Raw genomic sequence first — 11,971 nt, 5'->3', positions numbered from 1 at the left:
GACTGTTAGTGCTGCAGAGTGAACTGCTGTGGGAACAGCTCTGCTGTCAGACACAGCAGAGTCCACCATCATTCCTGTGTCTCCCTCAGCAGTATGTCTGGACTGCTCTGCTGCTGCTCTGTCCTTCTACACACTCTCTGCAGACACACACTGACTCCACCCCCTCTGCTCCATATTCACCTGCATTTTATTTCATCTATTTTATTCATTTAAGTATTCTTTAAAAAAGTCTCTGCAGAATATTTCTGTTTATGACACAACACTGAGAATCGGTGTGCTTTGAACTAGTGTAGGCTGTGGTTGTGGTTGTAGTGTTTTGAGCTGCAGCTTCACCCTGTGGAATGATGGGGAACTGTGGGGAATATTCAGTTTATACTTCAGAGCTTGTACAGTGGTGTGAAAAAGTGTTTGCCATTGCTTTTTCACATGGGGCCATGTAGATTTGAAAATTTTCCCCCCTTAATAATACACACCTTCATTTAGAAACTCATTTTGTGTTTACTTGTGTTATCTCCATCCATCCATTCGCTTCCACTTATCCTTTTCAGGGTTGCGGGGGCGCTGGAGCCTATCCAAGCTGCCTTAGGGCGAGAGGCAGGGTACACCCTGGACAGGTTGCCAGTCTTTTGCAGGGCTAACACATGAACAGAGACAACCATTTGCACTCACATTCACCCCCACATTCACAATTTAGTGTTTCTAATTAACCCAACCCCACTGTTATGTTTGTCTAATATTTAAATTTGTTTAACAATCTGAAACATTTAAATGGACAAATATCCAAAAAGATTAGAAAATCAAATATGCAAACACTTGTTCATACTACTGAATTTGCAGATTGTCATTCCTGTCAGTGCAGGATTATTTCGATTTTCATTTTATTTTTCCAATTAGTTTTTATCTATAGTCTCTATAAATATGACGACAGCTCTACCAGCAAGTTGAGCAGTGAAACAGTAAGATTCACAGCAGAAGAAAAGGACAGTATGAAAGCTGGCTTTTTTCATATTTAAAAATTTATACGATGTCAACTGTTTTATAACAGGAAATAAATAGTTATAATATTGTCATGGTTACCTGTTGCCTCTTTACTCACAGTTTACTAACACATAATCAGATGTGCCCATTATATTTGTTCATCTTAATGTTTAATTTTTGTACCATCATCAGTTTTACTTGTAAATTCTGATGCTGTGATAATATGTATTAACAATATGCTAAGAAAAATGATTTAATTTTGAATAGTAATGATTATTTAATGATTTTCTTTTGGGAAACGTTATCAAAAATGACTCAACAGTCACTACTGCAAACCCTGAATCTGAATTTGAAAAAAAAAGTGACATTATAAATATTTGTGACTTTGTTAAACACATCAATGTGAAAAAAGCCTGAGAGCCATAAATGTTTGTCAGAAGAAAATTGTATATAGTGTGATCAGCTTCATGAAATGTGTTCTTTTATTGATCACTAAGCAAATGTCTATGTGACTTTTGACATGAACTCTTGTGTGATAAACAACTAACAGCTTCCTCTTTTCTAAGAACATACAGTCTTAGAAAAGGGGAACCTCAGCTCTGAGTTCTTAGAATAAGTCCTCTGTCAGGAATAATTGGTAGAGATGAATATTTACAGCTCCTGTGCCAAGTGCATAAATACACGTAGCTCTTTCACTTTGAAGTTGCAGATATTGACTATATGAAGCTTCGGGTGTTTCAGTAATTTTACAAACAACCTACACAGGTAAAAATCCTTTTGAGAAAACAAGATTACCAAATGTCATTAATAACCTCTTACAGACAGGTCTGACCTGTCTGTAAGAGGTTCCTATTTTTGTGGCTTTTATGAGCTGGAAGCCCAAATTATGTACAAATAAACAACTAAGTCCTTAAAATCATTTAAGTTGTGGGCCCTGAGTCTATAATCTATGAAAGTTTTTTTGAATGGAATTATGGAAATAAATATACTTTTCCATGATATTCTAATTTTTTGGAAAGGCTCTGTTATTCCATTGTCTTTGCGCATGCTGGTATTGTCTGTTGTCGACTGTGTTCTGAGAGCAAAGAAATAATTAGAGCCCAATTCCTTGTACTTGTGCACATAGTTGGTCAAAAAGTAATAATTGTATATATTAAAATAAGTAAGAAAATTTATGTTTTGCTAAATTATTTTATTATTGTAACAAAGCTTTTTGGCAATACCCCTTTTTTTATTCATTTATTTATTCTGTTTATTTCCCCTTAAATTGAGCCTTATTTGTAAGGAAAACACATTTCTGGGATGAGCAGCGGAGATGAGTATGTGGGCCGTGCCCATGAATGACTTGACAAATCTCTGCCAAACATCTTGTTTTAAGCTTCTGGCAGCTGACAATCAGGTGATTAGCATGGACTCGGCTACAACTGTCAGTTGTTGTCTCCTCTAAGCATCCCACGTTTGACTGATCTGGATTGAGCTGGAGCCACAGAGCAACTTCAAGCTGGTGTTCCACAGCAGCATCTCCAAACTGAAGGTATTATTTGTATTATTATTTCATACTTTACACTCCTGGTGATGAAGCAAAGTCCAGACAGCCAGAGCTAGAGTTACCTTGTAGTCTCTTATAGTCACCTATATTATATTATATTATATTATATTATATTATATTATATTATATTATATTATATTATATTACATTATCCATTTTCTTCTCCTTATCCAATTTAGGGTTGTGGGGAAACTGCCATAGGGCAAGAAGCGGGATACACTGCACAGGTCATCGGTCTGTAGCAGGGGAACACAGACCAACCATTCACACTTACATCTACAACACCTACAGCCAATTAAAATCACCAGTGAACCTAACAAGCGCGTGTTTGGACTGTTGGAGGAAACCAGAGTACCCGGAGAGGACCCAGCCAGACTCCACACAGAAATATCAGCCATGATGGTGGATTATATGATATAATATGATATGATAAATACATTCTGGGATCAGGCTAGTGACTGAAAAATTACAATTTTATTGCAGTCATTTAAAGTAAAACGATGTTCTGGGTAAACGATTTGTTGCATTATTGCTAACATAGGTTTTTATAAATGTAATTCTATTAATCGCTAAACAAAATAATGGCGAAGATGACTGAAATCATTCTAATAGTATTGAGATTAATTTGAGCGCTGATATTCTTAAGGACGAATCCTCGTCTCCTCTCCACGCCTTCTCTCCTCCCCTTCGTCTCTCTCTTCATCCTCGCCAGCCTTCATCCTCCACCTGAAGCTGATGTGGACACAAACACTATTCTTCCTTTGATGTCAGAGGGAGAGAGTCCTCTGCTTTTGCTCGCATCTAACGCGGTTGGAGAACGACTCTTCGTTTTTCGGCCAGGCCGCTTTAGGGCACGGCAGGGCGGAGAAGGAGCGACGCGGGGTTCGGTGCCGGAGCGGGTCTGCGGAGCTCTGGCAGCGGCTGCTTAATGAAGGAAAGAGCCGCGGGCTGATTACAGCACCGAGACAAGCTGCAGGAGGAAATCCGAGGAGCTGATTCTTTCAGAGTGAGCTGCAAAGGAGCATTCACCATGTTTCTGTCCGTGTGTCTAATATGGACACAGCTGCTGCTCACAGGTAAGCGCCTGCTGTGTGTTACTTCACAGTGATCCTGTTTCGGTGATTAAATATGTTTCTACAGTCCAGCCTGTAAACATGCGCGCAGATGGTGCTCACATCTCCTCTAATGTGCGGTTTGCTTGTTTGATAGCTGGCTGAAGGTCTTCCAGATAAAATAAGAAAGAAAAACTGCTAGCGTCCTTAATAGGATTTTACCCAGTGCAGGTGATGTTATATCAACTGCAAATACATAGTTTAAGTCCTTAAGCTGACATTCCTCAGAAGAAGTGCTTAAGTCTTCCACAGCATGTGTGCTGTACACATGTAGAGGAACAAAAACATAGAAAAGACTTTTAAATATTGTCTGTACAGAAGTGTTGAATATAGATGACTCTATTGCTGCAAATACTGCAAAAATAGGCTATGATAGAACCCATTTCCATTGCTGACTCATATAGTTTTCCAGTATTTTCTAGTGCAGATGCTATATCATTTTCACAGAGCAACATTTTAATAGTTTCTGTTTAATAATGTTAATCCCAGAATGACACACTGAAGTGGGGTACTGTGATTTTGAGCATAGCATTTTAAGACCTGTGCTTGAAAATTTTTTTTCCATTTAATAATTTCTGTATCAAAAGGATTGCATTTAAAAATATTCCATTTCTATAATCGAGTCATCTGAAGCTGCGGCAGAAGGTGCTGGCATCCTCACTGCACCTTCCCGGCTGTTTTAATGACGCAGTTCCTGAGCAAAGTCTCAAAATTGAATCTAGGTCAGAGTAAACCACCAGACTGTGTCCCCACAAACCTGGGCTCCTAATTGGCAGCTGGACAGCTGCTGTGTTTTACACATGAGGTTGTATAGAAATTCAAGAAGATCGATGGCTCCCACACTGCAGGGATTCACTTTTACCTGTGCACCACAGACGGATGCATTTCAGTATTGCTACATGATATGACTGGTAGAAGCAGGTGCTGGGCTGGAAACAAGCGCACAGCTGAAGAATAAGATCAGCTACTGGCTCACTGCAGGGCTCCATTTTTACCAGGCTGAGGTGAAACTGGAGCTCTGCAGTAAGTGAGCTGTGGAGCATTTTCCTCTGTTGTGAGGTTGTTTTGGCACAAATGCTGCCCTTTTTGGCATGCATATGTAAGTGCTTTTCTTTTTTGTAAACTAGAAACTTCTCGGTTCAGATTCCTCCAAGTACAGTTAGGTTCCTGCTGTTTAAAGACAAGTTTTTAATTTGGCTAAAAATGTATCATTGCTCCTTTGATTTGGCTCCATACAAGCATCCCTTTGACTTTTCTGTCTGACAACGGGCATGAAGCCTCCTGGGGGAAATGAAAGCTCCTAAACAGGAAGAAGATTGCACTTTTGTTTTCCTGGAAGCTGCTTTTAGATTTCCCCAGGCAGGTGAAATGGATGCTGCTGGAACGACTGGAATAACTCTAATAAAAGGTAGAGGGAAATGGGTTTGCTTTTTGAAGTAGGTTAAGAGTTTCATAGGAAAGGTTTGGTGTTCTTCGTTGGGTTTCTCCAAATTTGAGAATGGATTTAGGAAAGGTCTAACCAGAAGAAGGGGACTCAATCGGGATCCAGAAATTTCTGAAAGGATTCTTTACCAATACAAGAGAGTGGGCATGATTAAATAAGAATGACAGAAGAAGAAAATATTACAGACAGATCCAGATATTCGTCTTGTTCGAGGGACTTAGCTCATTCATGTTCTGAAAAGAATTTTACTGCCTTAAAAATTGTAAAGAGTCCTGATTCTGCATCACTGCTTGGATGTAAACAAAGATGGCAATAACATTGATATCTCACACCTTGAATGGGATTACTATGAAGCTTTTAAGGCAAAGAAAACTAAAAGTAAGCACTTTTGAAACATCTTGACATAGGAACACTGAGATCTCCTGAGACGCTGGTATTGTGCGACCACGTTGGTTTGAGACTGATGGAGTTTTGACTATAGTGTGAGATCTGTAATCTTCATAATTTGATATTTGAGAGGTACATAGTGTGACCAGGAGATATTTCATTTTGTATTCTTATGATCACAGTTATAATCAGAAGTATCAATCATTAATCATTTTTGCAGATTTGTGTACATCACCTGTTGGATGAGCACTTTTTTTGTCTTCCTTCTTTTGGCCCTTTCAGGGCAGATCAGTGTTTGGTGTCTGTTGATTTTGGCAGACTTTGTTGACCACAAACAGTTGTGGTCTCTAAAGCTAATTGGAGCCTGTTGTGGCCTTCTTACAAGTATCTGATCAACAATATGACCTATATGCAGTGAAATTGTAGAATTTTATTTGGATGTTTTCCAACCTTCTAACCAATTTTGCTCACTTCGCTGATAACCTTGCATGGCACTCATCACAGATATGGTGACTAGGTCCAATAAAACATGATGGAGGCCCAAATGCTAAAGGTAAGGCTTCAAAATGCGGAGCTCAGAAACAAAAGGGTGATGTCACAGTGGCTACATCCATCTTTTCTATACAATCTGTGTTATAGACCCCAAATGTTCCAGTGGGTACATTCCTACCCGCTGCAGTGGGAGATTCTTTTTTTTTTTTTTTTTTTTTTTCTTCAAGACAAACATTGGATGGAAATAAAGACAGAAGACAAACACGATACTTAACTTGAAACAGATTTATTTTACAGTAACAAGAAGTCAACATCCTTGTGTCCTTGTTTTTTCTCATTTAAACCTGTTAATGAATTTTAATAGTCATAACTTTAAACATCTCTCCTCCTCTCTCACACACGCGCATACTGAAGACTTTGCCCTTGCTCTAATTTGACCTGTGATTTGCTGGTAGTCTCATGGAAAAGAGGCAGAGCCGGCTCCTCTGTCCAATCCGAGCACAGCTCAACTCAGCATTGTGCATGGCAACCAGGAAGCTGTCACTAGGGAAAAAGATGCCAAACAGAGACGTGAAGAGCCATGTCAGCTTCCCGGACGCCTGAAAGGCCTGCTTCAGTTTTTCATTTCAGCTGAGACCTGATTTATTGTTGCAGCTTCCTGTTGCTGTTAATGTTTTACAGCAAAATTCAACATGTTTCTTTTATTTTTAATGAAACCTACTTTCAGACATGTATTTTCCAGATAAAATTGAGACTATATCAGGTCTCTGTTCCTGGTTTCTGTCTGCATTTGTTGACTCACAGAAAACAGGTTTTTGGCACCGATACAGCAGAGAAAAATAATGTTTGCAGACCGACAGCAGTCGGAGGACACCTTCTTTTCCGTGTCTTTGCTGCCAGAACAAACATTGGAGTCTAGCAGACGGCCGGACGAACAGTCTGTCAGCTCAGGCTGAAGCTGCAGGAGAAATTTCCAGCATCATCTGCTCACTCCTCCTCCTGCAGACAGTGAAAATAACATAAGTGATGCAAGCTAGCGTTATAGCTAGGCAGCAGAAAAACCTAACAAATTGACTTTAATAAATAAAAAGATGGACAATACACAAGTCTATCGCTGTGAATATACAGAGTTTCATGCACTTGGCCTCTTGTGTTGGTTAGACATGATTAGTCATATTAAAGTTTAATTCTTGATTGATTCACATGCAGACTTGAGCTTTTAAATGTCTTCAAGTGTATATTTCAGAAACTTTCTGCTTAATGAAATCGGTTAATTATCTGTCCGCCAGCAAACTAAACATGAAGAGGACCGGCCACTTCTGATGGTTCTTTCATGTCTGAGTGTTCTTTAAATAGAAAGGACCATGAATGAATATGAAATGGAGAAAGTGCTTCTCTCAGTCACCCCCCCACCACCACCACCACCACCACCACTCAGGATAAATAAAGACTGATGGTGAATTATGCAGTGTTCGTATTTATCACAGATGGGTGGGTTCAGTCAGTGCACAGGGGTTTCCTCTCAGCCTGCCTGCAGACTCATGAAAGTCTCTGTCCTGCCCAATGAGCTGGGATGGCAGAGGTAGACAGATGGGATCTCCTGCACTCATTTTGTCTGCTGCTTTCTCTTCATCTCTGTGAGAGATACTGAATGTGATGTGTTGGAGAACGACATGATGAAAGATAAGAGGCATGAGGAGGAGGACACAGCAGAGGATTTTTACAAGAAATAGATTTTTGAACTGTAAAGCCTTTGTGCACGTCTTCTTTCTCAAGTCTCGAGTGAAAAGCTTTGGATAAATGCCAGCACACAGATTACTTTGAAAATTTTTTTTATGAGTAATTAAAATCTACTAAAGAACTATTAACATTAATTTAAATTAATTATTGTAAAATAACGCTCATTCTCTGAAATTATTTTAACTAGCAACTGATTTGACGCTTTCCTACTTCTGTGGACATTATCCACATCTTTACATTAAAAATAGAAAAAGTATTTTTATTTGTGAAGTCCAAAAAATTGCTCATCTAATTCCCACTTATGTCAAATGTGTCATGTTCATGGTTTTGCAATTAATAGTTTTGGTCTCTTTAGCTGATTTTATCCATCATAACAAATGTAAGGAGGTAATGTTTTTATAACTCACCTGTTTAAATCGCATTAACCTTTAAATTTGCATCATGGCAAAGTTGCATCGGGGCGATCGTGGCTCAAGAGTTGGGAGTTCGTCTTGTAATCGGAAGGTTGCCGGTTCGAGCCCCGGCTTGGACAATCTCGGTCGTTGTGTCCTTGGGCAAGACACTTCACCCGTTGCCTACTGGTGGTGGTCAAAGGGCCCGGTGGCGCCAGTGTCCGGCAGCCTCGCCTCTGTCAGTGCGCCCCAGGACAGCTGTGGCTACAATGTAGGTTGCCATCACCAGTGTGTGAATGTGTGTGTGAATGGGTGGATGACTGGATATGTAAAGCGCTTTGGGGCCCAACACCAGAGGAGGTTGAGGACATTAAAACCTCCCTCGGAGTGCTGTGCGGAGACGTGGCCGCAGTCAGGGCGCAGCAGGAGCTGCTTCTGGAGGAGGTAAAACAGCTACGCCTCCAAAATGCCGAGAAGGACAGACGGATCATGGATCTCGAGCGGCGGGTGGATGAGCTGGAGCAGTACACCCATACGAACGACGTGGTCATCAGCGGTATTAAAATCAAGCCGCGCTCATATGCGCGCGCGGTGGCCGGGAACGTCGGGGAGCCCAGCGACGAGGAGACCCGCTTGGTGGAGCAACAGGTGGCGTCCTTCCTCCAAAGCAAGGGGATAGAGATGGACCTAGAGCACATAGAAGCATGTCACTCACTGCCCAGGAGGAGTGACAGACCGCCGGCCGTCATTATGAGATTTGTCAATCGGAAGAACAAGGTCGCACTGCTGAAACAAGGACGCAAACTGAAAGGCACGGACGTTTTCATTAATGAGCATCTGACACGAAAAAACGCAGACATCGCGAGGAAGGCAAGGCAACTGAAGAAGAACGGTAAAATACAACATACATGGGTAACAAACTGTAAGATTTTCATTAAGCTAAACGGGACACCAGAAGAGGCAAAAGTACTGATAGTGAGGAACATGGAGGATCTGGACAAGTATAACTGACACCAATGTATCAATTACACCAGGAAATGACATGGACACGTTGAAATCAATTCTTCAACAGAAAGTAATTGATCTAGATTGTGAATATAAGGAGCATAATATAATAGATCCAGAAATAGATTCTGAAAGTAACTTTCTCTCTACTTTTGTTAAAAATTGTAATTATTTCACTCAGGAACAATATGAAAAAGAAATTAACCTAGACGGGAAGCTCTCATTAATTCACTTTAACAGCAGAAGTATGTACTCTAATTTTGATTTCATTAAGGACTATTTACAACAATTTTCTCGCCCCTTTAGTGTTATAGCCATCACTGAAACTTGGTTCAATGTCGATAAAGGAATAGATTTTTGTTTGAATGGATATGATTTAAAATACATGAATAGATTAAATAAGGCGGGCGGCGGGGTTGCTATATATGTTCATAACTCTATAAACTATAATGTTGTAACAACTATGTCTATGGCTATTGATGGAATTTTGGAATGTTTGACTATTGAGATTATGAATGACAAAAAGAGAAATGTTATAATAAGTTGCAAATATCGGACACCCAGTTCAAGTATTGACACTTTTAATGAATGGATAGAAAAAACGTTTGCTTCGGTGAACCAAAAATTACTATTTATCTGTGGTGATAAATTAAGTTAAACAACTTAATTAAACAAGGATCTTCTGGAACATCATATCCTGAATATTTTACTGATGCAAATGGTGAAAATCACAACATGAGTAATATTGTCGATGGGTTCAATAAATTCTTCATAAATGTTGGCCCTGAACTAGCAGCAGACATCCCGTGTCATAAAAATGAAAATATCAGTAATATAAAATCAAATCCCTTTTCACTGTTCCTCTCAGCTACAAATGAGCAAGAAGTAATAAATATCACATTAAAATGTAAAAGTAAGTCTTCAATGGATTATCATGACATAAATATGTCTGTAGTTAAACAGGTTATTCTGAATATTGCTAGTCCCTTAACATATATCTGTAATTTATCATTTCAGTCTGGTTGTTTTCCAAAAAAAATGAAAATTGCGAAAGTAATACCACTATATAAAAGTAATGACAAACACAGTTTTACCAATTATAGGCCTATTTCTCTACTGCCTCAATTCTCAAAAATTCTAGAAAAACTTTTTAATTCAAGATTAGAAAAATTCCTTGAAAAACATCAAATAATAAATGTTGGTCAGTATGGTTTCAGAACGCAAAGAACCACTTCAATGGCGATAATTGAGGCAGTAGAAGAAATTACTGATACACTGGATAAAAATAAATATGCAGTTGGTATTTTTGTTGATCTCAAAAAGGCCTTCGACACAATCAATCACTCAATATTATTGGATAAATTGGAAAGATATGGTATTCGAGGGAAAGCTGGTAACTGGTTAAAAAGTTACCTAACGGGTCGGGAACAATATGTTAGCATAGGGCATTACCATTCAGAGAAACTTGGTATTACATGTGGTGTTCCCCAAGGGTCAGTGTTGGGACCAAAACTTTTCAATGTATACATAAATGATATTTTTGATGTTTCTCAAGTACTTAAACTCATACTGTTCGCAGATGACACCAACATATTTTTCAGTAGCGATGATTATACTGATCTTGTAATGACCGTAAACAGGGAGCTAAAATTAATAAAAAAATTGATGGACATAAATAAATTATCATTAAATATAAATAAAACTAAAGCAATGTTTTTTGGTAATTTAAAATATAATGTAGAATTACCAATTATCATTGAAGGTGTACCAATTGATAATGTGAGTGAAAATAAATTTTTGGGAGTCGTAATTGATAATAAAATTTTATGGAAACCCCACGTCAGACACATAAAAACCAAAATTTCCAGAAGCCTCGCAGTTTTGAACAAAGTGAAACCATACCTTGATAAAGATGCACTTCGTACTCTGTACTGTACTCTGGTTCTTCCATATCTTACATATTGTGTGGAAGTGTGGGGAAACACATATAAAAATACAACTAATCCATTAGTCACAGTACAGAAACGAGCACTGCGTATTATTCACAAGGCTGGTTATCTAGATCATACTCACAAATTCTTTCTTCAGGCAAAGTTACTTAAATTCCAGGATCTGGTTAATTACAATACATCCATAATTTTGTATAAAGCTTTTACTAAACTTTTACCGGCAAATTTACAAACTAGATTTGAAATTCGAGAAAAGGTTTATAATGTGAGAGGCTTTGGAGAATTCAAATTACCCAGAACTCGAACAACCCGTAAAGGCTTTTGTGTGTCTGTATGTGGTGTGAAAATCTGGAACAGTCTGAGTTTACAATTGAAACAATGCAAAAATATTCATAGATTTAAATTTCTCTACAAACAGTTGGTCTGGTCACAGTATACTCAATGATGCTTTTAGTGTGCTCTGTAATGTATGTTCTCTTACCATTGCTGGTATGGATTCCAAAAAAAAAAAAAAAAAGTGTGCGTATGTATGTACATATATGTACATGTGTGTGTAGATATATATGTATGTGTGTTTGTTACTTGTAGTTATTACTGCCTGTTACCTGTGGTAATGCAATTTATAATTTATATATTCTGTATTCAGTTATGAAGGCTCTAATTGTTGTTTGCGAGCTGCCGTTTAGATGCTTGTATGTGCCCGGGGCTGTTGATAGGTCTGTATGCAATGATGGGCGTAGCTGCGGGAAGTTTGTTTTTTTTGTTGATGAGTGAGTATAGGGGTGGGATTTAATAAGTTTTCTTCGTCCCACTCCTTTTTCAGGCAAATTTTTTTTTTTTTTGTTTTGTGCATTTTATGTTCAATATAGGTATTTGTTGTGCCTGAAAATGAACAAATAAATGAAATGAAATGTGGTGTGGTG

The 11,971-nt window shown here is 38.6% G+C and overlaps 1 protein-coding gene across 2 annotated transcripts in view; it reads left to right on the top strand.

Annotated features, from left to right (window-relative positions):
- Positions 1-2,902: 2,902 nt before the first annotated feature.
- The window catches only part of LOC147309981 (receptor-type tyrosine-protein phosphatase R-like), a 32,998-nt gene continuing 23,929 nt past the window's right edge, over positions 2,903-11,971 (top strand). The window contains exon 1 of one of the 2 annotated variants that reach the window (XM_086270422.1): positions 2,903-3,603. In XM_086270422.1, coding sequence (XP_086126548.1) covers positions 3,558-3,603 — 46 coding nt within the window. In that variant the 5' untranslated portion in view covers positions 2,903-3,557. Of the gene's footprint in view, positions 3,604-8,581; positions 8,987-11,971 lie in introns of those variants that run through there. The other variant, XM_086270423.1, reaches the window with a different exon arrangement.

Source organism: Aulonocara sp. 'chitande type north' Nkhata Bay, linkage group LG17 (assembly GCF_057382095.1).
Source record: "Aulonocara sp. 'chitande type north' Nkhata Bay isolate Kocher_YH1m ecotype deep benthic linkage group LG17, A_spYH_male_GT1.1, whole genome shotgun sequence".
NCBI classification, from domain to species: Eukaryota; Metazoa; Chordata; class Actinopteri; order Cichliformes; family Cichlidae; genus Aulonocara; species Aulonocara sp. 'chitande type north' Nkhata Bay.
This window is presented reverse-complemented; position numbering and strand designations above follow the sequence as displayed.